This window comes from Cynocephalus volans, chromosome 6, assembly GCF_027409185.1.
Source record: "Cynocephalus volans isolate mCynVol1 chromosome 6, mCynVol1.pri, whole genome shotgun sequence".
Classification (NCBI taxonomy): domain Eukaryota; kingdom Metazoa; phylum Chordata; class Mammalia; order Dermoptera; family Cynocephalidae; genus Cynocephalus; species Cynocephalus volans.
In genome coordinates, this window is record NC_084465.1 from 33119778 (window position 1) to 33144503 (window position 24726).

At 37.8% G+C, this 24726-nt stretch overlaps 2 protein-coding genes across 14 annotated transcripts in view; both read left to right on the forward strand.

The window, feature by feature from the left end:
• CADPS2 (calcium dependent secretion activator 2) overlaps positions 1–24726 on the forward strand; it is a 498805-nt gene that overhangs the window by 155292 nt on the left and 318787 nt on the right. For all 13 annotated transcript variants that reach the window (XM_063101364.1, XM_063101369.1, XM_063101373.1 and 10 more), the window contains exon 3: positions 20113–20445. In XM_063101364.1, coding sequence (XP_062957434.1) covers positions 20113–20445 — 333 coding nt within the window. The remainder of the gene's footprint in view (positions 1–20112; positions 20446–24726) is intronic.
• RNF133 (ring finger protein 133) lies at positions 1232–2365 on the forward strand. Its single transcript, XM_063099570.1, has one exon. The coding sequence runs from the start codon at positions 1232–1234 to the stop codon at positions 2363–2365; it is 1134 nt and encodes a 377-aa protein (XP_062955640.1).

Sequence of the window (24726 nt, forward strand, 5' to 3'; positions counted from 1 at the left end):
AAAAAAATGTATCACAACAGCATGGCTATCTGTGTTTATTAGTTCACACTTTATTTTTTAGCTTTGAAGTCATAATGTGACTTCCATTAATTTATCTCCATTGGCATGAAGGTAGCAAAAATGTAGGCAGAGTTGACAGTGTATGTGGGATCTTCCACCAAGGATGTTTGTTGAGTTCAGCAAAAATTTCTGTTAAAAGCATTTATGTCCTGTAACAGTCTCTGATTTCAATGGCCAACTTTAAGTGGGGAGCTTGAAGTTTTTCTTTTTAAAATCGATAGCTACATTTTAAAAAATGAATTGTGCTAAACTGATACCGCTATATTTAATCTTTCCTCCTATACCCTTTCTTCTTTCAAAATATTGTTAGATTAGTGACAGATGTCAGGGTCTGCAGAGAAATGAGCTTCCTTGGATATTAATCTTTCCTGTCTTGACTCGTCATCCACGTGTACCATCAACGTGAGTGAGGACGTGAGGCTAAAATAAATTGAGCAGGATACCCTATTTTTAAAAATCAAAACCAACAAACTTCCGAGAAGTCTTGTATTAAATATAGTATAATAGTTTATGTAAAAAAATTAACATTTTGACCAAATATGATATAAAAGTAATGTTACCACTTATACCTCACATTTGCCCATACTGCTAATTGTTTATCATTCTTTTTTTTTTTTAACTTACCATTTTCTTGGAAATATTTTCTTCACTTGTGAAGAAAAACAATTGTGTAGCGTTCTTGCACATGCTTTCAGGTTTTAAAGAGCATGTGTTGTATGAATTTTATATTTAGTTTTTAGTTTAATGATCTATCTGCTACCATTATATGTATAGTTCAGTGATTGAATCCATCTCATAACAATGTTGAAATCACTCTTAACAACATTTGAAATATTTAAGCCAATAAGTTTACAGCATGCCCTAAGCTCTTATGTAATTGGCTGCTTCGTCTTTTATGTCATAATCACATTATGCAACAGTAAGCAGTATGTAGACTTACAGGACTGAGACTGGGATTTTATTTCTCGATCGAAAGTTTCTCTTATTCTAATAAAACATCTGAAAGTCGTAAGACATCCTTAAGAATTTCATACAAAAACATGCTGGAAGAAGGTGGATCTTGTTTTCACCCAGATGATTATTTTCTCTTCCTTATTTTAAATTGATTGTCAACAGATGTGGAAACCACATCTTACTGGGTTGGTCCTTAAGTCACCAGGAAGAGAGAGAGATGAATCTACTCAAGACTGGCACTTGGAGAAACAACACTGCACCTTCCTGGCTTCTGAAATTCAGTTTTCTTTGGCTGTTTAGTCAGAACTGTTGTAGAGCGAGTGCTGGTTGGACAGCGTACATGAACATATCATTCCACATTGGGAATCGCATGGTGTCAGAGTTGGGGGAGACTGGAGTATTTGGAACAAGCTCTGCTTTGAAGAGAATGATGGGAGTGATAGTGCCACCAGAGGGAAAAACCCAAAATGCATGTAATCCCAATACCAGTTTCAGCCGATCAAAGAACTCAGAGAAGTGGCTCGCACTTGTTGAACGAGGAGGTTGTACCTTCACACAGAAAATTAAGGTGGCAACCGAGAAGGGAGCCAGTGGAGTGATCATCTATAACTTTCCAGGAACTGGCAATCAGGTTTTCCCCATGTCTCATCAAGCATTTGAAGATATCGTTGTGGTGATGATTGGTAACTTAAAAGGCATGGAAATTTTGCGTTTAATTCAGAAGGGAGTTTACGTCACAGTCACGGTTGAAGTAGGGAGAAAACGCATCCTATGGATGAATCACTACTTTGTTTCTTTCATGATCGTCACAAGCACTATGTTAATATATTTCATCTCTTATCATATTCGAAGACTTTGGGTAGCAAGGATTCAGACCAGGAGGTGGCGGCGATTAACAACAGATCTCAAGAAAGCATTTGGCCAGCTCCAAGTTCGGGTATTAAAAGAGGGGGATGAGGAAGTAAATCCAAATGGAGATAGCTGCATAGTTTGCTTTGAACTTTATAAGCCTAATGATACAGTTCGTATTCTGACTTGCAAACACTTTTTCCACAAGAATTGCATTGATCCCTGGATTCTAGCCCATGGGACATGTCCCATGTGTAAATGTGACATCCTTAAAGCTTTGGGGATTCAAGTAGATGTTGAAGATGGAACAGAATCTTTGCGAGTTCTAATGTCCAGTGAGTTACCTGAGACCCTATCACCTAATGAAGCGGAGACAAATATTGAGCCTCCTTCAGCAAGAATGTTAGATAAAGTGACCCATGTGCAGGAGAACCCTACTTCACAGAATGACAACCAGCCTAATTCAGGAAGGGACGATATCCATCCTTCACCTTTAGCATGACCTTTGAGGAAATGATTAAACCAGTTTGTCAAATCAGGTCTTAGTACTGATAATAAGTTTGTTCGAAGTGTGGTTTTTGTGTCCTTTTTTGTTGCTTTGGTAATTTTCTACATTGTCAAAGCCTTAAAGACAGAAAAAAGAAAAAAGGCCTGGCAGGATTTTTACAATTTCTGACCTTTGCTAGATGTAACTTTTTGTCAATGTATGTTACTCCTGTGAGTGTATATGTGTTTATTTCTGTGTATACATTCATGTTAAAACCAAGGACAAACTTTTTTCCCTAAATATTTTTATATATATATATATAGGGCTCTATTTTGTTAAGAAAATTGTTAATATACTTGTATGTTCAGTCCAATACACAAATTAACAAGTTGGACAAACAAATTAACTTTTACTTGCTAAGAAGAGTAAAAATTATCTTTTGATAATATATTGCACAATATATAAATTTTGAAGTCATTGAGCTTTTTTTTAAAATTTGGCATGAAAATTTTGCTGTACAGAATTTTATTACTCTTATACTTGATAAATAGTTCTGTTCAAGCAGTTAATACATTTTATGTGATCTGCATCTGCATAATGGGAGCAATTTTAAAAATCAGGTACTAGTGCTCTTTAAGTGAACACCACATTTTCAGTGCCCAGTATTGCTTATCATAATTGTTACATGTTTACAGTACATAGAAAGGTTTAAATGATAAAGAATTCCTATGATATTTAGTCATGGTGTATTTACTTCCCATGAGTTCCATCCCACTCCCTAATTTATTTTTTGCCATTAAATAAAATACTTAAAATATGCCAGATTATTTTGGAGGTAAGTAGCACAATATAGAAATTATTATTATGACTTTTGGGATTATGTTTGCTTTGTTCACTGTATTCCCAGGGTCTAGCACAGTGTCTGGCACTCAAGGTTTTTGAATGAGTAAGTGAATGAGTGAATAATAATAAATATCTTTTCTTATAATGCAACTATTATGTGTTAATCTGAAAAACTGGGCAGTTTATCTCAATCATACAAAATAATGAAAAATTAATGCTGAAAATTTTCATCCTAAATCACTTTGTCAAAATATAAAATTATAATTTTAGCCCAGAATTTATTGACATTTTAGCATGCAGAATTTTATTGAGGAGCTTTGAACTCTAAGGCTAACACTGTGATTTGAATTATTGAGCACCCCTAGTGAGAGACCTGGTGAAGAGGAACTTTTTGAGTTGCTTAGTGCTAACAATACAGGAATTCAGAGACAGGCAGGAGAGCAGTAGTTGGCTGTAACTGCGACCCCAAGGAAGACTATTTGAAGAAGGGGCATGCAACTAAAACTGAGGAGAATCAAAACAGAGCACAAACTGGCCAGATGACCAGGTGGGGGCGATGTCTTGCTTGGTACACACAGGCTTTTTTACACACAATATTGGAGAGGATTGATGATGTTAATCACAATAACTATTCTTTGAAAGAACTGCATAGCACTACTGCTACTGGAGGATTTAGCAGGAACACTGTTTCAAGTGTCATTTTGAGTTTACCCTGGGAGAGTAAAGTCATCCTTGAGAGACTGAGGAACACACTGAAGGGAAAGGACACTGAGGACTCTATGAGAGCCACCTCTGAGAGGATTGGCTTCTAAGTGAGGATAAACTGTCATTCTTAGGCTAGCCACTGTTGGTGTCTCTGCAGCTGGTGGCAGTGGCTAGAGGTTTCCACTAGTTGCCCAAGAGAATCACTGGAGCTCTGGAAATGATTGCATCTCCTAGTGTTGGCAGTCCCCAGACCCAGAGGTCTAAGATTATTACAGCTCTGAGAACTGTTAGCAAATTCCTGTGGGTACTTATTCTAGGATAGATCTGGCACTGGAGGGATTTGTTTGCTCTTCCCATCAACAGTGCCATTGTGTTCTCTTTCCATTCTTCCTCTGCATCCTCACTGACTTCTCCTTTCCATTTCTTATCTCCTTTTCTTTTCCTTTGTTCCTCATTGTTGACCTCCAACCCAACTTACCCCCACATCCAAGAAATTAGCATGTGCACACTTTTATAGTAAGATGGATTTTGTTAGTATGGACACTTAATATTTAACATAGTGAGCTTGTTTTGATTTGAGAATTTTCAATGAATTTTCTTTAAAGGGTAGTTAGAATCAGTATTTGAGGTGGGAACCAAAGGGTCAAGTCAAAAAACTTGGAAACTGTCACTGCTGAATGCTTACCATGTGCCAGGCAGTGGACTAAGTGCTTTCCAAGCTGTGCTTATATGTCAGAACAAAACTGCAGATTTAATCCTTGTCTTTAGAATGTTGTAAACAGATCAATAAACCACTTTTACTCTGGGTTTAATAACTAGGACCTGGAAATAGCACTGCTATGTCAAATGTTAGTTATTATCTATTGTAGTAGATTTTTACCTATTCTGTGGGCTGCACCATTTTCTCTTGTACCTAGTGATGTGAACATATTTTGCCATAATGACATAGGACTGTAATGTGAATTATTTTGCCCCTAAAAGCAGTGTCATAATGGGTTTCCCTTGCACTTTTCCTTTTTTATGTGCTTTTTCATTCTTTGGTAATAACATTTTTTATTCCTCACCCCCTGCTCAGTAGGGAATTGTTGTGTCTTATAAATATTAGGCTTGCTTGTTTCATTATTACTGGGATAAATTAGGTTTAATATCTCACTAAAGTGAAAAATATTCTGAAGTACTTTACATCTGTTTGGGTGATGCTATAGGTGGTTATTTATATAGTACCTCTTATTACAAAACACATTGCACTGATAATATTCCTGTCTGTCGCTATAGAATTATTATAATGCAATTGTCCTGTAGAGTGATGTTGGTTAGCCATTATTTGCAACAATGTGAACCCTTCAAAGGATTTAGTGAGCCAGGATTCTGGCTTTTCTGATGAGATGTGAGGTTAATGTACACCTAATGTGTTTTTTCCTTCTCCTAACTCACTGGTTTTTGAAGCAGCATGTGGGAATTGAACAGGGGAAGAGGTCAGATTTGGGGGAAGCGTTGAATCAAAAAGAGGAAGTATTCACACGTTGCTAGTGTGGAGGAGTCATTTTAATGGCAGTTTCATCCTCCCACTCCTTCATTTTCTATGAGCACCTGTTTTTTGTATTTTAAAAATAACTTTGTTTTTTTTGGTTTTGCATTTAATGCATCTTCTTTTAATGTTTAGCTCTTAGTGATGAAAAATAAGCATTATAGGTTATTACATTTACTAGCACTGAAATACCTTAAAATACATACCTGGTTTTCTTAAAGGCAAGAACTTTTGGGGGGGAAGGAGGAAAATGTACTTTAACTTTACAGAAATGGATGAGCAGATATTAGGGTTATTCACAGATGTAAGAGTTGTTCAATCACAGTCTGTCCACCAAAACCTTCCCTTTTCATAGCTACGCTACAGCTTATCACGCCTCTGTCCATAGTTATGGTGTCATCTTTGTATGTCCCTTGATGATTTCAGCTGCTGCCATGAACATTCTTCAATATTGATGATGGCCAGGGAAACCCTGATTTCAAAACTACACTGTAACCATTTCCAATTCAGCAACACCCCTTTGTTGCCACACATCAGGTTCAGTCCTCTTTGAAAACTTCCCAACTTGTAGCATCTTTCTCTGAATTCCTTCTCTGAATTCCCTTGATTTTTCTTCTCCACCACTTCTTCAGGCTTGTTCTCAGTTCTACTTCCAAGCAGAGTTTGCTTTAACCATCCATCTCTTTCCAGCTCATCTCTTCTTTCTAGCTTCAGTCTGAAATCAACTGTAAGCTGTTTAAGCTTTACTCTCCCAAGGGTGACTGAATTCCTTGCCTCCTGGAGTTCTTCTGTGGTATCATTTGCCTGCTCTGAAACATCCTTGCTATTTGCTTGTGGTACTTCTGTTCCAGAGCAGCCACTTATTACTCAAGTTGTAGTGTTTGATTATTAGCTAGTTTCAACCAGATCTGTGCTTCTGTTTAAAAATTCTTAATCTTTTAACTCCCTTTTCTAGTCCTCATAGAGCAGTACTTCCAAGACTTGGCTGCACATACGAATCACCTGAAGAGCTTTTAAAAAATCTCAATGCCCAGGCTGTGCCCAAGACTTCTGGGCTGGGAACCTGGCATCAGTATTTTTTGAAGTTGCCCAGGTTGTTCCAATGTGCACACAAGATTGAGACCAATGCCAGCGGAGTGTTCCAAAGAGCCTTTGCACTAAGAGCCTTTGACATGTTTTCACTTTACTGAAAATATTTAGGTAGAAATAAAAACATCAAGGTAGAAAGAGTTAAATTTCATGGAGAGGCATTGATAAAGGCTTCTGGGAGTATAAAGGAATGGATTTCAGCTGGAGAAACGAGACAAAGAAGAGAATCACATCTATAATGGCACTGCTAAGTTGGGAAGAAAGACATTCTACTGAAGGGAACAGAGAGAACAGCAGTGTTTTATAAAGAAGCTTTGAGTGTCATGTGAAATTTTGGTAAACAGACTTGAAAAGGAAGACAGGGAACTCCAGAGGCTGTTTCAGTAACCTAGTAGTGGTAAGGTGAAAATATGAACTGAGGCAGTGGTAGGTGAAATTGGGTGGGTCTTCTCTGAGATTATATGTTCTTTGATGATTTTGTTTGCTGATAGGAATTTTCTACTTCATTTTTGATGACCAGGTAATGTTGATTTCCAAACTTCTTTATACTCGTAACCTTCATTTTAGATTTGTCTCCAATTTAGCAGCATACCATGGATGTAGAAGACGTGGGCGTAGGAAAAGAGAAGTTGAGGGAGAGTGAAGAGTCAGGGAGGGCCCATTGGTTTCTGGCTTGGGCCACTAGGTCAGTGACGCCATTCAGTGAGATAGAAAATAACTGGCGAAGCAAGTTTGGGATGGAAGAGTTCAAATTTTGAGTATTCCAAATTTGAGGAAACCTTAGAACTTCTAGGTGATGTTCACTACGCAGCTGAAAATATAGGTCTTTACTAATTAAGTGAAATAAATGTAAACATTTAGCAAAAGTCTTGATACATAGTATTAAATTGTGATTTACTAACAAAAAATTCATCTGTCAATTATATTTACACTAGGGGTGATTCTACTATTACGTAAATCTTAATGTTACTCTTTTGGACCCCCTGAATTTGTAGTATCCTTATTTACAACGATGTGTGACTTTTTTCTCTCAGAAATACTTAGCAGCCTGAGTGAAGTCGGCAGTTGTGATAGGGATGGTGGGTGTGGTACTAATAATAATAGCTGCAGTATTCCAGGATGGTTATATCCACTTAACAGGTAGAAACTCAATCCTAACAGTACACTGTGAGGTAGGCTTTGGTGTCCCCATTCTTTAGATGAAGAAACTTAGACCCAGAGAGGTTGAGTAACTTGCACAAAGGTTAAAAAGCCAGTATGTGACTGAACATATATTTGAACTTAGTCTGGGTTCCACAGCACATGGGCTTAACCACTACACTACAGTTAGCTTGACAGTCTAGTTTTTAAAGGGAGAAAGTGTTAGTATGAGTTCAGTTTTGAGAGCTTAAAGGATTTGGCTGTGGAAGAAAAAGTCCAGCTAAAAGGTATTGGAAGTGTCAGCAGGAGGATGGTTGAATTGATACCTCATGAGAACTCAGCATAATTAGGAAAGATAAAGGAGTGTGGGTATGTAAGGGCGGGGGTATTGGCAAGGGTATATCTTATTAAGGGAAAAGAAAAAATGAGCTGTAGGAATGGACGCTTCCATTTAGGAAGTACTGTTTCTAGAGCCGGTAGCTGTCTTGTATAAAAAGTAATTTAGTCAGAGGGGTTTTGAGGTAGGTTGCCTTTCTCCCAGAGTTTGAAAAGATAGAAAAATATTTTTTTAATTCTCTTAATAATTGACATCAGTTTTTTTTTTTCTGTTTTTTGGTGTTTTTTTTTTTCTTAAAGTTCAGACATGAGAAGCACAGTTGTCTCTTGAAAAGAACATGTGCTTTTTACATGAGATGACCTGCATTCATTTTCTGCCTCAAAGGCAAAGCACCTCAGAGCAGTGGTCCTCAGACCAGCAGCAGCAGCACCTGGAAACTTTCCTTAGGGCCCACTGTAGACCTGGAATCAGAAACATTGCAGAACCCCATAGTCTGTTTTAGCAAGTTCTCCAGCTGATTCTGATGCACACTCAAGTTAAAGAACCTCATTTATATCAGAGGGTCAGTTTATTTTCAGCTAGGACACATCACACAGTTGAAACCAGGAATAGTATAAAAGTATTATGAATCTTAAAGCACTCTCAAATAATAGTTGCTTTTACCACACTAGCTGTAGTGAGGTAACGTATGGGCATATGTCCTATGTACAATTGGTCTCTGATTCATGCATGACTGTGCATATAAATGCTTGCTTCTTTCCTCTCCTGGTTCTGGTTCCTCTATCTACCCCCACTCTCAGAGCTGCATGGGAGTTGTGAGAAGACTAATAGATTTTAGACAGCTTATGATTTCCTAAATGGAAAGATAGGAAGAAATCTGGAAAGCAGAAACATCTGAGGGCAGTTCACTTAATGAACTGGGCAGCCTACAATGAAAGAGGATAGTTTTTCATTCTACCTATTCACTAAAGCTCTGAAAAGACATCAATATATTGAAACAGTGGGCCAAAGATGAAATTGAGAAGAGAGTCATATAAATTCCTAGGTTTGGGTCCATAATACCAGCTTCACAAATACTGGAGGGAGACTCAGTTTAGCTTCCAGAAAAATGTAGCTGAAAATAAGTGTAAGATGAGCCATTAGGCATGTGAGTGGCCATCTTAAAGTGCACGGCATCTTCTACCAGCATGGCTTCTCTAACTAGAATTAATTACCATCCTTTTCTTCTCCTTGATTGTGGTATCTTACCTATATGGCATCTTCATTGATTCATTCATTCAACAAATATTGATTGCCCTGGAAATACAGTGGTGAACCATGCAAAACATCTTGCCCCGATGATGCTTATGTTCTAGTGGATAGGAAATATGATAAATATGTAATATGTTAAATAGTTATAAATGCTATGGAGAAAAATAAAACAGAAAACAGAATAGGGGAGTTGTGGAAGACAGAGTTGCAGTTTTAAATAGAAGAGATGTCACCAAGAAGAGAAACAGTTGAAGAAAGATCTGAAAGAAATGAATGAAGACCCTACTGTAGAATCTTCCAGAAAAAGTGAGGCATGTGCTAAGGAGATCGAGGATCATAAGCTTAGGGGTTGTCATCAGAGAGAGATGTGAGAGGAATATTTTATCTGGAAAGCAGAAGACGTCTGTTTAGCTGCCATCCAACTCTTGAAAAATGGCCTTGGGAAGAATTTAGATTTTCTTGCTTATTACAAGGGTTAGAACTAGGAGAAAGAATGACAACTATATTGCCACCTGGAAACAAAGAACTTTCCAGAAGTTGTTCCTGCCCATATACAGGTTTTGTCTTTAGTGAGCAGAAGGAGTTTTATACTGTTTGGATGTTGTTTTAGAGGAGGTGGTGGTGAGGGAATTCAGGCTTTGGAAGGGTAATTGGATTTATACCTTTGAGGTCTCTTCATACTCCTGAGAATCTGACTCTGGGATTAAAAAACAATAACATTGTTATTCCATGCATAGTTGCCATCTGGTGGAAAAATAAATAACTACAAGGTAAAAACTACAAAATCCGTTTAACAAATATTTATTGAGAGACACTCTATGCCAGGAAAATTTAGTAGTTTTGAGTTCATTTTTGTTTAACATAACAGAATGTTTGCTTTTAAGATTGATTTATTTTCCAGAAATTTTCTTTTTTAATTTTCATTTTGAAACTGTGTTTCTCTGTAGGCCCATGGATTATTGAAAGTGAATAACTTGCTATCCTCAAGATTCGTGTTTTATAAACCTAGGATTTGAGAGGATAGTAACTCATTCTTTGGTATCCTGGTAGTATTGTGGAAAATATGTTTGAATTTTAGAAATATTTTTTCTCCCAACTTCTGTGTCAACATTGGTACATCACCCATCTTCTCAAAGAAAAGTTTCTTAAGACATTGTATCTGCAGCAAAGGACTAGTATTTATTGATTTCTAGTCCATCGTGGATTGTTTTATAAAATACAGAATCGTGTTTGACTTACTCTGAAATGAATGACAAAATAATTTGGTTTGATGGAGGGATGGATAGATATGCGAATGTTAATTGTTGAGTCTAGGTGGTAGGTATATGTGTGCTTACTACATACTTCTTTCAATTTTTCTGTGTTTGAACATTTTTATAAAAAAATGTTCGGGAAAAATCATGTTTTTGAATGCCTTGGCAATGTCACGTATCTAAAAACTTACTTTCTCTGTGCTTCTTGAGCGACAGGTAACAGTTCGGGTATGGACACTGGTCCACAGATCACACTCTGAGTAGCACTGATTTTAATACTTATTTCACTGTATTATCTATGTGATGCTAAAAAAATTGTGCTGAGAAAGGTGTTATTTTACATTGTAAAGATATATCAAAACATCACATTGTACCCCATAAATATATATGACTATTGTATTAGTCCGTTTTGTGTTGCTATAACAGACTATCTGCAACTGGGTAATTTATAAAGAACAGAGGTTTATTTGGCTTACTATTCTGGGACAGCTGCATCTGGCATGGGCTTCGGGCTGCCTCTACTCATGGTGGAAAGCAGCAGGCAGCGGGTGGGTACAAGAAAATCATATGGTGAGAGGAAGTGAGAGAGAGAGAGGAGGTGCTAGGGTCTTTAAAACAGCCAGCTCTTGTGGGAACTAATAGAGTGAGAACTCACTTCCTATCCCCACCCCCACAGGGGAAAGCATTAATCCATTCATGAGGGATGTGCTGCCTTGACTCAAACAGCTTCCAACCCTGCCACATTGGGGGTCAGAATTCCACATGAGTCCTGGGAGGACAACACATCCAAACTCCATCAACTGTTATTTGTCAGTTAATGTTTTTTTGAAGTGATATTATCCCTATTTCACCAATGATGATACTGACTTATGATGGTTTGGAGTCTCTTAGCTTGTGTCACACCTTGATCTGTCAGGTTTTCTGATGTCACTCTAATTTCTGTTGCATTATTTCCCCGCCAATGAGCAGAGAGTGGCACAGACATAGAAGTGAAGGTGAGGTGAGCAGAATTACATGATTGAAGTTTTAATATTGTAGAGCTGTAAGGCAGAGGGGGGACACATTTTGTTTGTTGCATATAATAAAAATCATTTAAAAAATGTATTGAACATTGAATATTATGAGACTCCAAAAGAAATACAGTAAGTTTTTAAAATTTATTTTCTTTATCATTACAATAAGGACAAAAATAATATTTCCTTCATAGACTAGGCAGAAGGAAGGCAACCCAGGAACTTTGAGACTTTTCCGTCACACCATAAAGCATTGAATGAAATAGGGGAAGAATGAAGGGATGTCTTGGGAGAGGTGGTACTTCCTTTCACTTTGTGTCTGCGTACAGAAGCTTTTCTTTAGAAATTCGTGTTTACCGTGTCATGCTGCCTTTTCCATTGTCAACACATGATTTTTCTTCCCCGTCAGGGTCTTAGTCTTTGTTGCACAGAGTCACACAGATTGGAAGCCCAGGTAGTGCCCAGTGAAGATAGGCACTTCTCCTTTTATTCTTGTGCTTATAGTGAGTGACTTGGTAAATTCTTGTTTCAGTCTCTATAGTTACAGGGTTAGGGAGAATTTGCCATTGGCTTAGGGAGATTTAAGCTAATCAGTGAGTTGGAAAATACCTATAGAAGAAGACTAAAGGATCTGTGGTTTGCTGATATTAGAAGAAAAAAGCTTTAGAACAACTTCATAAAATTGGTAAAATGATGGGAATAATTGTGTGTATGTATTTTTCCCCCCAAAACAGCTTTATACATTTCAAATCACATTTATATTCATTTGGATATAGACTCATCTCAATTCCTACAACGGAATGCAAGGAGACTGATAGTTTGGGGTTTTAAATTTTCTCCAAGGGCTTTAGATTTGATATAAGGGATTTAGATTAGTTACAAGGAAGGGCCTTTTGAGAGCAACTGTTTCCTAGGCCAAGAGATATCTGTTACCTAAATTTATTTTTATTTGTTTATTTTTTAGTTATTCAACTCCATTTGCTTATTTTTTATTGACCTATATTGATTATATGTATTTGTGAAGTACAGAGTTGAATTTCAATTTCAGTACTTGTATACAGTGTGTGATGATCAAATCAGGGTAATTAGGACATTCATCATTACCAAACTTAATTTATTTTTAAATAAGAGAGATTATTTGCTATCAGTTTTAAGTTGTGATTTCTTCACATTTGATAAGTGAAGGAATGGGATTGGTTAAACCAGTGGTTTCCAAACCTTTGGAATTCATTGATCAGTAAAAAACACAGAGGTGAGATATAGCCTTTTTTTTTTTCTTTTGTCCAAGAGACATCATTAACCACTATAAGAACAAAAAACCTACCATTTACTATTAATAACATTGCGTTATGAAGAAGTGACTTGTTGCATCTACAGTTTCAACTATTAGAATATTAAATAAATATAGCTTTATTAAAATATACTTCGTAGTCCTTGTATTTTTTTTTCACCTTGAATCTATGAAATCTTATCCCACACTGGTCAAACACCAGCCCTTTGATTCAATAACTTTCCAAAGTACATTACTACTACAAGTATCTAATGATTTTCTTTAAAATTTGAGTATCTAATGATAGCAGACATTCCAGAGGCCTTAAAGGGGCAGTTATCATGACATTCATAATCTAAGCAGGAGAGAGATGCGACGATGCTGTACAACACGAGGGCAGGTATATTTAATACCTTCAGTGAGTCTTTACCTCTCCGTCCTTTTGTTTTTTTACCTTTAAGATAAATACTGTCACCTGCTTTATATTGTTAGGGTTAATACCTGTAAAGCCCCTAGAATAAATTTTGGCTATTTTCCAAATGCAGTTTTTATCATGTGGCTCTCTGATTTAAATGCCTTAATGGCATTCCATGTTTTGGGGGTAAAGACTAGAGAGGCCTTTTCACGCCTTACAAAGCACTGCCTCCCCTCTTCTGCTTCCTGTGATAGCTCTAAACCCTTTTTCCCTGCGCTCCAGCCCAGGGAGTCATCTTGAGGCCCACTTAGACCAGCTGTATTCCCTTAACCCATTGTCCCATGGTCTCCTCTCATTTCTAAGATAATTTCTTTCAGTCTTCAGATCTACACTCACCTTCTCAGGGAAGCCTCTGTGACTTCCCCGACTAGATTCAAAACCTTGTCACAAACTCCCATGGCTCCAGAAATTCTCAGTAATATTTATCAAGCCACAGGTATATTAGTTTGTGTAACCATTCATTTACCCCACTATAACCCCTGGCAAGGCAGCAAACCCATGTCATTTTGCTTACTAGTGTATTCCCAGCACTGATCATGCTGCCCAGTACATAGTTTGTCTTGATAAATGTTTATTGAAGAAATGGATGAGGTATGGGAGGGGAACATATGGAGATAATTGAGGGATAAACAAGTGATCCCCTTTCTTGGAACAGAAAATATGTTCTTGGGGGCAGTGGAAGAGAAGGCTGGAAAGGTAGGTTGAGGGATACTTGGATGAATGAAGAGACTGGCACAGTACAGTGCCAGAGACTGGCTTTGGGTATATAAAGTGACCTGATAAAAAATATTGGTATTTATATACCAGAAAACTAAAGCTTATTTTATTGCTGGTGACACTAAATTCACCACTGTTACAAAGCTTCATGAATTGTTAACACCTGAAAAATATATAGTTTTAAAAGACTATATCATTGTTTCTTCAAGGACAGCACAGATTATGGGAATCATGAGATAATATTTTAGTTGGCATTCTTGAGGAGAAAAAGGCATCTCATAAGTGGAGCTCTTGTATTTTCTCAGCATTTTCCTGGCTGAACACATGCTGGCAGCCTTCCCAGGAACCATCTCATAGATAGCCACAATGATCTGGCAAGCAGATAATATTTTTCTCATCATTATAAAATCCTTTTGACTCAAAGAGGCAATGCATGGTTCAGATCAACAGCATTGTCTGAACAATAAATGGTTCTGTGGAAAAGTGCATTTGAAGTCTTATTTGGACAGCTGAGCAGACTTACCCTTCACAGATACAGTTTCTTGTTATAGTCATCACATTTCAGTTTTGTTATTAGTTCACCATGACTTTGATGAAATATTCAGTGATTTCTTTGGTATATAAGCTGAGCAGATGAATGGGAAGAGTGGCAGTTGGTGGTGCTCAGAAAGCTGTGTACAAGTTAAAATTCACTGAAACATGCAGAAATGTAATACATGTGGTATGCTACAGTTTTCTGTGAGGTTCCTAACCCCCACGCTGAAGGGGTTGTGTGTCCCATGGCAGTTTCACAAGGTCACTGATTGACAGTTGCACAGGTGTTGGCCAGTGCCCAGCAGGACACTGGCTGCTAGAGGCACACCTGTGGTGAGGCACGGGCGTGGGAGAGAAGAGGAAGTAAAGGGGTGTTGCTTCTGGAGTCCAAAGGCCAGGATTCGGTTTCCATTCTGCTAATAGATCTTGGGCCAGTCACTGATCTCCTCAGTTTGAGCCATTTAATCTGTAAAAGAACAAGAGTCCCAAAATTTAGCATCTTAAGTATTGTCTCACCATTTATCAGGATTAGACGTCTGGGAGTGGCTTAGCTGGCTGTTCCTGCTTAGGGTCTCTCAGAAGGTCATCTGAGACTGCAGTTGTCTCAAGGTTCAGTTGGGAGGGAAGAATTTGCTTTCGAGCTCACTGACCTGGTTCTTGGCAGATCTGAGTTCGTTGAGGGCCGGTGGCTGAGGGCCTCACTTCCTTGCCACAGGGCAGCTTGCTGCCCCCAGGGCAGGTGACGAGGGAGGGAGAGCAAGTGAGAGTGCCACCGTCTTTTATATCCTAATCTTGGAAGCGACATGCCATCACTTAGTTTTCTGTGTCTTCTGTACCTTAAAGTTCTTCTCTTTACTGACCTGTCTCCCCCATTGCTTAGATGTGATTTCCCAGTCTAGCTTTTACCTTCTCTCTCATTTCCTTTTTCATTCACACTTCCTAAAGGAGAAGTTTATATTTGCTCTCTTAACTGTATCACACCTTATCCTCTCTTCTCCCTCTTTACCACTCCAGTCACTCTTCTCTGCCAAAGAGGACCCAGTGACTATGAAAACCAGTAAAATCTCTTTCATTTGATATGATTTCTCTGTGGGACTTTTTTTCTCCTCCTCTCCCCTCCCTGCACTCTTCCCCGTTACCTTGAGACTATCTCCTACCTTGACTGCTCGTATGTTCATATTTTTCCTGTTACTTCTCTTATTCTACCGGCCTCCCCTGGACTCACTTCTTTTGCCAACCATTTAAATGCAGGTATTTCATAGGATTTTGTTCTTGCCTCTTCCTATTTTTACCATATTTTGTCTCCAAAACTGACCTTTCCCCAAACTAATTATCTGTGATCCTCCCAACACCCACCACCATATACAAATGCCTAATACACACATGCACGCACACACACATGCTTCCACCTGCGCTTTTATTTGGTTAGTGAAATCCAAGCACCCCAGTGAAAAAGCTGTAAGTTGTCATATATTTTCCTGTCTTAGTTTCTGTGTTCTGTAAATCATTACAATATGTTCATTCTCTCTCCCGACTCCCTCTTGACTCTGCCTTTCTCTCCAACCCCACAATCCTTGCCCTAGTTCATGCCTTTTTGGTTTTCCACCAGGTCTGTTGTCCTCATCTGATAACTGGGATCCCAATCTCTGCTCTGGTCACTTTTCACTTCGATGATGCCACCAGTTATTTGTCTAAAGCATCCTTCTCAGCATTTTAATACCTAGGTTTCCCAGCTTTCACTGGCTCCATGTCATCAGATGGAGCCCGGTTCCTCCCTTGGCACATGTGGCATTTCACCATCTGGTCTCTGTTGGTCTATCTGAAATGATTTTTGTTGCCTTCTTCCATATAGTTGATGTGCCTGCAGTGTGAACACCCCTACATTCCCCTCAAAATGCCTTGATGTTTTATTCTTCTGTGCTTTTTGCCCCTGTTCTTTTATTTTACTGAAATGTTTTTTAGTCTCCCTTTTCCTCTCACACAACTCACAGGCCATTCAAAACTCGGGCCCCTTGTCTCTGACCTGGGCCCTGCTCTTCTCCAACTCTGGCTCCCCTGCACCCTGAGTTAAGAACTTCTTTTCCTTTGCTTTCCCTCTCTCTGTGTGGGTTTCTTTTATTGCTCTTACCACTGTTATTCTCCTGTTTGTCCATGTCTCTTAGGTAGTGTGAGCTGTTTGAGGACAGGGTCTTTGACTTATTGATCTTTGTGCCCCAACACTTAGCAGAATCCTTGACACACTGATACCACTTAGCAAATATGTATTAAGTTAGACATAGTTGGACTGAGTTATTATGGATTTAGGTATGGTTTTGTAGGGGAAATTAAGAATATAAAAACCTGAGTTCATTAGAACCTTTGTTCAAAGATGTGGTTTGGTAGTTTGGTGGAGTCTAGCTCTGACTGTGTGAAGCAGAAGAAAAATAAAATGCCTGCCAACTTAGAGTATTACAAATCAAGCAATTAAAAGTTTTTCTGAAGTCAGTCTCAGCATATTTATATTGCACTTTAAAAATATCTTGCTCATCCAGCTTTATTCATATTTCCAAATTTCTAAAAGTTGGTTGTTTCAACTTTAGATATTTTCCCATAGAAACAATGTTGCAGCACTTCAGTATTTTTATATCAGCCAGGGTGCACTCTGGAGACCACACAATAATTGAATAGGGAAAGTTTATTATGAACAGTGGGTGATTGGCCATTATGGATAAAGAACCTCTAAACAATATCAGAGTAGCAGAAATAGTGGGCAGAGTACCCAAGGAAGGAAGAAATCTGGAAGAGGGTTCACTCCTTTCATCCTCAGGGCTGGGAGGAAGACCTCACTGGAAAAGGGGTGTCTTACTGCATGGCCGAGAAGTACACTGAAGTGCTGCAGTTGTGGGATTCACAGGGAATCTGCCCTCTGGGGTTCTGGGGTGAAGCCGTCCACAGGAAGGTGCCACACTGCAGAACTCACTGAGACTCTGCCAGTGAAAATGGTGCACTAGGAAGTCACCCTCAGGGCTGGAGAGAAGCTGCCTGTGGGCTGGTGCCATGTGCCTGCAGGTAAGAAGATGAGAACCAGGAAGAAGGGTCCTACTTTCTCCAGTATCCATCCTCTAGCACCCTCTACTGACATTGCTTAAAATTGGGCTAGCTGGCACAGGCAGGGCAATGGAAAGGTAGGTTTGGAGCTGAAAAATAACAGATTAACAACTGGCACAGTCCACCCTGCAATGAGTTAAATGTGTCCCCCAAAAGTTCATGTATTAGAAACTTGATCCCCACTGTAACAGTTTAAAGAGGGTGGGAAATCAGATTACGGTATTTGAAAGGTGGGACCTTTGAGAGATGACTGGATTGTGAAGACTGTGCCGTCATGAATGGATTAATCCACTCATGGAGTAATGAGTTATCATGGGTGTGGCCTGGTGGCTTTATAAGGAGCACGTGAGAGAGTTTTCCTCTTGCCATCCTTGCCATGTGATACCTACGTTGCTGTACAGAACCCCCCACCCAGAAGTCGGCCCTCACCAGATGTATTCCCTGCACTTTGGACCTTCTGACCTCTGTTGCTGTAAAAAAATTAATTTTGTTTCTTTATAAATTACCCAGTTTCAGGTATTCTGTTATAAGCAACAGAACAGACTAACACATACTTTCTTGACTACTGAGCTATCAGATATTCCAACTTAACAAGATACAGCTATCACAGAAGTTAGATTATATATATAAGTGTATAAAATTCAATATATATAAGATTACATATATAATTATTTTATATAATTTTAAAAATATGTGATTTATAACTATGATTACAATTTTATAAGTATATAATTATATGATTTTTACTATGATTTATAAATATGTAATTTATTCATGTTGAATGCCACTGCCCAATGAGAGTAGTAGATGCAGATGAGAAGGAAGATGGCGACTCCCCATGTGTTCTGAAGTCATTAATGTCACTCTTAGACAAAACATGTTGTTACATATCTTAATGTTATTTTCCTTGATCTAGAAATATTAAAAGCATAGTTTTTGTTACTTAAGAATTAATTCATTTTGACTTAGAAACATAAAGGATAAGACCGACTTTCCAATAGTAAGTAAGTGAGCGAGAGCCGATAAGGGGAGAGGAAGTATTGTGTGAATGTTTTATATATAGGTGCCTAACATAAAATTCATTACCATTCAGTGCCTAAGTCAGGCAACCAAAACAGTTGAGTGGCAGAGATCTTCATGCCATTGAGCAAAGATAGGAGGCAAGGAAAACAGTTTGTGTGCATGACCTTAAAGGGGAGAACTAAAGTGGTGGGGAAAGGTCTGGGCTCAGGGAGCTGAGTGTGACAATCAGAGAGACGAGTGAGTTCACCTTGACTGTATGGCACAGGTTTGCTGCTTACCCACATGCGGATGGTCATGGTGATGTGGGGCAAGTAGTGTGGTCACAGCTTGGCAGTACTTCAGTATTATGAGTCATTGCTTGGGGTAAAAGTTGTCATGAATTTTTGTTCATTAACCTTAACAATAACAGCATATAAGTTATGGAGGCTGTGCTAAGTAGTCCCATAGGTTCTTCTGGAAGAATCTTTTGTCATTCTTGCAAGAAGAAAACAGGAATAAAAGCAGTCTTCTGTGACCCAGAGAGAATCTTGTGAATATTGATTACATAATATGTTTAATGAATCCTGACAGATTTAGATCCATAACTTAGACAAATGGAGAGATTTAAGGCCAAGTCTGGTGTCTCTTTCAAAATATGACCTTGTTATTGATTATCACCCATCGCTTCCTACCTGCTTCACAAGTATCTTTCTCTATGGTTTTCATTTTTTTTTCTTCCCTGCTATTAGTGGACAACTGGAAGTACCTTAGAGGTATTGTTTTTCTAACATGCATTCTTTCTAGCTACTAGAAGTATGTGAGAAGTTGGGAGGACTGATGGAATCAGGGACTGGGACAAGTGTACCCTAACCCCCCCAGCTGTGGAGCAATTTTTATGGACAATTATATATGATGGGTATTGACTTGGATGTTAGACTTATCTTACTATTAGCCTTCAAATCCTCACTCAAATGATAGGGGACCCTCTTCCTGCTGAAGAACTAGACAGAACTCTCAAATACAGGTAGGGACGTTGGGTTTATATCTCCAATTACCTTCTTAACCATATATATATGTTAATTATATACATATTAACATGTAAAATTGATATGTATGTTATATATATAAATATATATATACTTTTTTTTTTCTATGCCCTCAAATAGTGGAAAGCATGAGGGAGCTTTCTTTTGTCCCTTTATAAGGGCACTCATCCCATTCATGAGGACTCCACCTTAAAAGACTCAGTTGCAGAGATGCCTGTGACCTTCAGGTGACATGTAGGTCAAAGTCAGGTTATCTTACAGGTTCCTCAGCACTACATACTGCCTCTCCTAATGTTTCAACATTTTAGAGATTGGGGTCCTCTGTTCTGTCTTTAGTTACCATGTGTGATAAAACATTTTGAATCGTTGTAGAATATTTGGTGTCAGTAACTCTGGTTGGATTGCTGAATGTATGTGGCATTAGTGTCCATGCCTAATTGTAAATGGGCTTTTATTTTGTTTTGTTTTCCAGGTCTTCCTAAAGAGTGACCGAGTGGCCAGAATGGTTCAGAGTGGAGGATGTTCTGCTAATGATTTCAGAGAGGTGTTTAAGAAAAACATAGAAAAACGTGTGAGGAGTTTGCCAGAAATAGATGGCTTGAGCAAAGAGACAGTGCTGAGCTCATGGATTGCCAAATATGATGCCATTTACAGGGGTGAAGAGGACTTGTGCAAACAGCCAAATAGAATGACCCTAAGTGCTGTGTCTGAACTTATTCTGAGCAAAGAACAACTCTATGAAATGTTTCAGCAGATTCTGGGTATTAAAAAACTAGAACACCAACTCCTTTACAATGCATGTCAGGTAAGTGGTCTATGATACTTCCCATTCCCCCTGTCTGTCTCATAGAATGAACATCAATTGCCTATAAGCCTGTGAAGATGTACTTTCTATAATCACTTTGCTTGAAAAGTTGAGTGAAATTGAATTTTAATAAATCAAATAGTGAGATTTGAAAGAAACTTTGAAAGATGTTTTTGATAGAGAAAGAAGAATATCATTACTTTTTATCTAGAAAATCATTGTTCCCATGTGCCCTATTTTAGGACATCAGATTTGTGCCTCTTGGGTATATATTGGGCATGCTCTGAACAGTAAAATGAAAATCATCTGTTATCTGAAAAAGCTTGGCAGTTTACAATAAGCAGGTATTTCTCAGTGCAAAATACTTTTTCATAAAGATATGATACTGTTCTGAGTTTTATGGAAGAAATTGAAATTTCAAATTTTGTTCTTTAACCTAGCAGGATAGGAATGAATTGAAGATGATTGTTAATCTATGTAATTTAAAGAGATGATAAAGTTAATAACATACTTTCTCTTCAGTTGTTACTCTAGTCATGCAAAAGAAAAATTGTGTAAGTCTCATCTTTCCATGTCTTTCATTTTTACCCCTATGATTTGTCTAATAATGTATTCTTCTATATTTGCATTTTGTTTGCTTATTTTGGTATAAATTATTTAACTATGCCCTAATATACAATTAAAATTAACATAGTTCTGGCATTTTAAAATTTATGTGTTCATTAAGAGTTATACTCTGGGCCGATCCCGTGGCTCACTCGGGAGAGTGCGGTGCTGGGAGCGCAGCAGCACTCGGGCCGGGGGTTCGGATCCTATATAGGGATGGCCGGTGCGCTCACTGGCTGAGCGCAGGAGGGTTGCGATCCCCTTACCGGTCACAAAAGAAAAAAAAGAAAAAAAAAAAAAAAGAGTTATACTCCTATAATGTATATATGTTTATTTTTAATCTTTTCACAAGTCTACTTCTCTTAATTTCTGTATTCTGTCCCTATCACTTCACATTGCTCATTTGTGGATCATTTCAGATAGATGAATTAAGAGTTAAATAATAATAAAGCAATGTGGCACCTTAACCCTGTGAACAGTTCATACACACACCATAATTGTTTCACTGTGTTATTAAAGTAGGTGGTCACTTGATAATAGTGGAGGACGACTGAAAAACTAAAATCTTCTATTTAAAATCTTCTATTTTAAAAGATAAATACAACTGGGACTTTATATTTTTTAATGAAACAGTAGGTCACTTATACAGTTTAATGTTGATGAACATAGTTCAGTAGTAAAATTTAGATTCAGACTTTTGATAGGTATTTATTGAGTATGTATTCAAGTCAAAAACCTCACTTAGGTGTTAGGGAAGCCAAACAAAGCAAAATAAAATATTTGTTCTCCAGCTGCCCTCTCTACTAGAGCAGAGAAACATCTAAATGAGCTATTACTTATGTATTAGAGTCTATACTGGAGGTCACAGAATTATGAAATATAGTTCTGTGTACATGTGAGTTTGTTTATTAACTTAAAATATTTTAAATTTATCCTTTGCTTTTTAAGATCATTTCTACAGCTGTGTTGTGGACTGTCTGATTTCTAACTTGGAACATTTTTCAAATTCAAATCTCCAGTTTGTTCAGTATTTTAATGTAAGGACAGGAGTGATGTGTTTCAAGCTGTTTACATGTCTGAGCTGAAACTGGAATTCCTGTCAGTTCTGATATTTGAAAGAAAAGCTTAAGGATTTTTCTTTTGTATTGATTTAAAAACAAAAAGAAATGACAAAAAAGTACTCCTATAAAAAAGAGAAGAGCTTTCCTTTGTAATAATGACGGTTTTTCAGAAATTATGAAAATACATTGTTAAAACAGCTAAAATTCTTTATTTTCCCCCCAAAGCATATATATCTTATTTTACTTATCCTTTTCTTTTCTTTAAACAAAAATTAAAAAATAAAAGATAATAAAAAATGTAATAGAAATCACAAAAAATAGCTGGCCCTTTAGAGAAAAGAAATCATCTGAGAAGAGAAAAAGTGGAGCAGGAATTGAGGGAGCAGAGGGAGGGTGGGAAGCTGGTGGAGCTGCTAGAACCTGGCTCAGTGAGGTTTCCTCTACCTTCCCCGTGTTTCAGGGACAGCCTTAAGACTCCTGCTAACTGTAACAAGCTCATTTCTGTATTTCTTTGCCCTTGTCTGGTCCTTTGTTTTTGCCAGCAGCAATTCCCTAGAAAAATTTCAAAAAATGTGTTGCTTGCTACAGGGTCAGAAGCTCAGGATAGAGAGCTGTTGTGGTGAGAGGTACAGGATAGCAACAGCCAGGCAGTCTCTCGGACTTGAGAAGGTCAGGACGTGAAAGAGAAGGGAGTCCTGTCAGGGCTGCCTCGTGACACTAACGGGAGCATCATGCGATCCCATCTTTTGTCCCAGAGCTGCAGGATTAACATCTAGAATGGAAAAACAGGAAACTGTCTTCTGAAAAAGCACAGGTGTGTGCATGTCTTCTGGTCAGAGCCAGTAAGTTATTAATGATCAAATTTAAGGCATCAAGAAAACTCCTAAAACACTAAGTTGGAAAGTAGCACAGACCACAATAAAGATAAGAAGTCAGGAATAATTGTAAGAAACATTATTTACCTGTTATCAGAAAAACATTAAAAAGATAAAAAGGAATAAGAACAACCGAAGCATGTTGTAGATTAGCTGTTATGTTATTAAAACTGTCATACTTTGGATTCTTTGATTTGATAATAATGTATCTGCAGTGATACATTCATAGAACAAAACAGTAGAAGAAAAAGATAATGAAGCTCAAAAGTACGCAGTCTAGAATGAGCAATGGAACAGTACAGGAATCTGAAATTGTGAGCCATGATATAGTTGAATCAGAATCTTACAAGTGCAGTAAAGAAACAGGAATGAAGGAAGAAAGATATGTTAGTGGGAAATTGCAGAATTATTTTAGAGAAATGCAGTGAATTTCAAGTAAAGATAGCTATTCTTTTAGAGGAATAATGTTAATGTTAAATGATATTAAAACTATGTATTTTATAGTCTTGATAAGAATAGTTTGATTTCACATTTTTTAATGAAAATGCTGTTACTTAAGCGGTACCAGTTAATCAGCTGCCTTTCCTTAAACAGAAATTAAATGTGTTTATTAAAGATTATTTTTAAATATGACATAAGGTAATACAGTATGTTCAAATTAATTAGTTAACCCATTATCCATAATCTTGCAGGGAATATAGATAGTATGCTCCAAGCATTGTGTTAAATGATTGGAACATAGAGAATGATAAGACCTAGGTATTTGCTGGGTTTATTTTTTTAAAAAGTAATAATCCTGTTGTTAAATGCCACAGTGATGTGGTAAATCCCTGGATTTGCCTTCTTGGGATTGGGAAAGTCATTACAGTCTTTGGGTGTGTCATGAAGAAGTTCACCCAAATGAGAAGATGCTGAGGTACTGTGGGCAGAGGGTGGAGGTGTGAAACAGCGTGGTTTTTTGGGGAAGTGCCAGTCTTTGGTATGACTGGAGTATATGGAAGAGATGGGATGGGGCTGTGGTTTGAGATGACATTAACAGAGGTAGGTAAGGGTTGTACAGGCTGAAGAGAGACATGCAATCCTAAATGACCAGGGCACGAAGAGTGGAGTATGCTATGTTATACCTACTTCTGTAATTCTCCTTCTGTTCTTGTATTTGTATTTTAAGAGGATTAAGTCACTCCAAATTTTCCAGCTGCCTAGATCCTCATCTTTTCTGCCAAAACAACCTTCATTAATATTTTATAATCTCATTCTATTAACTAAAGAAGGTGACTCACCCAGATTTACCCCAGAGTCAATGCAAAGTTAACTGAGATCTTGCTCTCTTAACATCCCCAAACCCCCAAATTCCTTATGTTTTGAAGACTGCCATAACTGTGTTAAGTAATATCACAAAACTGTTTGGTATTTGTAAGGGATAAACAGGAATACTTTCAAATGGTTAAAAAGTAATGTTCACATTTATGATTCCCTTTCCCTAGAAGTCTTAGCTTTGGAGATGAAGCACTTTGGGTCTAGGAGTTTAAAGAAATCCATAAATAGGCAGTTGCTATTTTTCTTGTTTCTCTTACTGTGGACGCCTTCCCCTGGGAAGTTCAGGAGCCATGAGGCGTTAACCGTTCTGAACACCTCCATTCAAGGTGTGTAAAAGGAAGGTAGAGAAAGGGACAAATGTCAGCCCTCAAAGGAAGTTGGGATCTGCTTTCCACCACTGTCTTTCTTCTCAGCTAAAGCAT

Bases quoted from the DNA above. Each gene is read 5' to 3' on its own strand.
- RNF133 (XM_063099570.1), top strand. From the start codon at position 1,232: ATGAATCTACTCAAGACTGGCACTTGGAGAAACAACACTGCACCTTCC.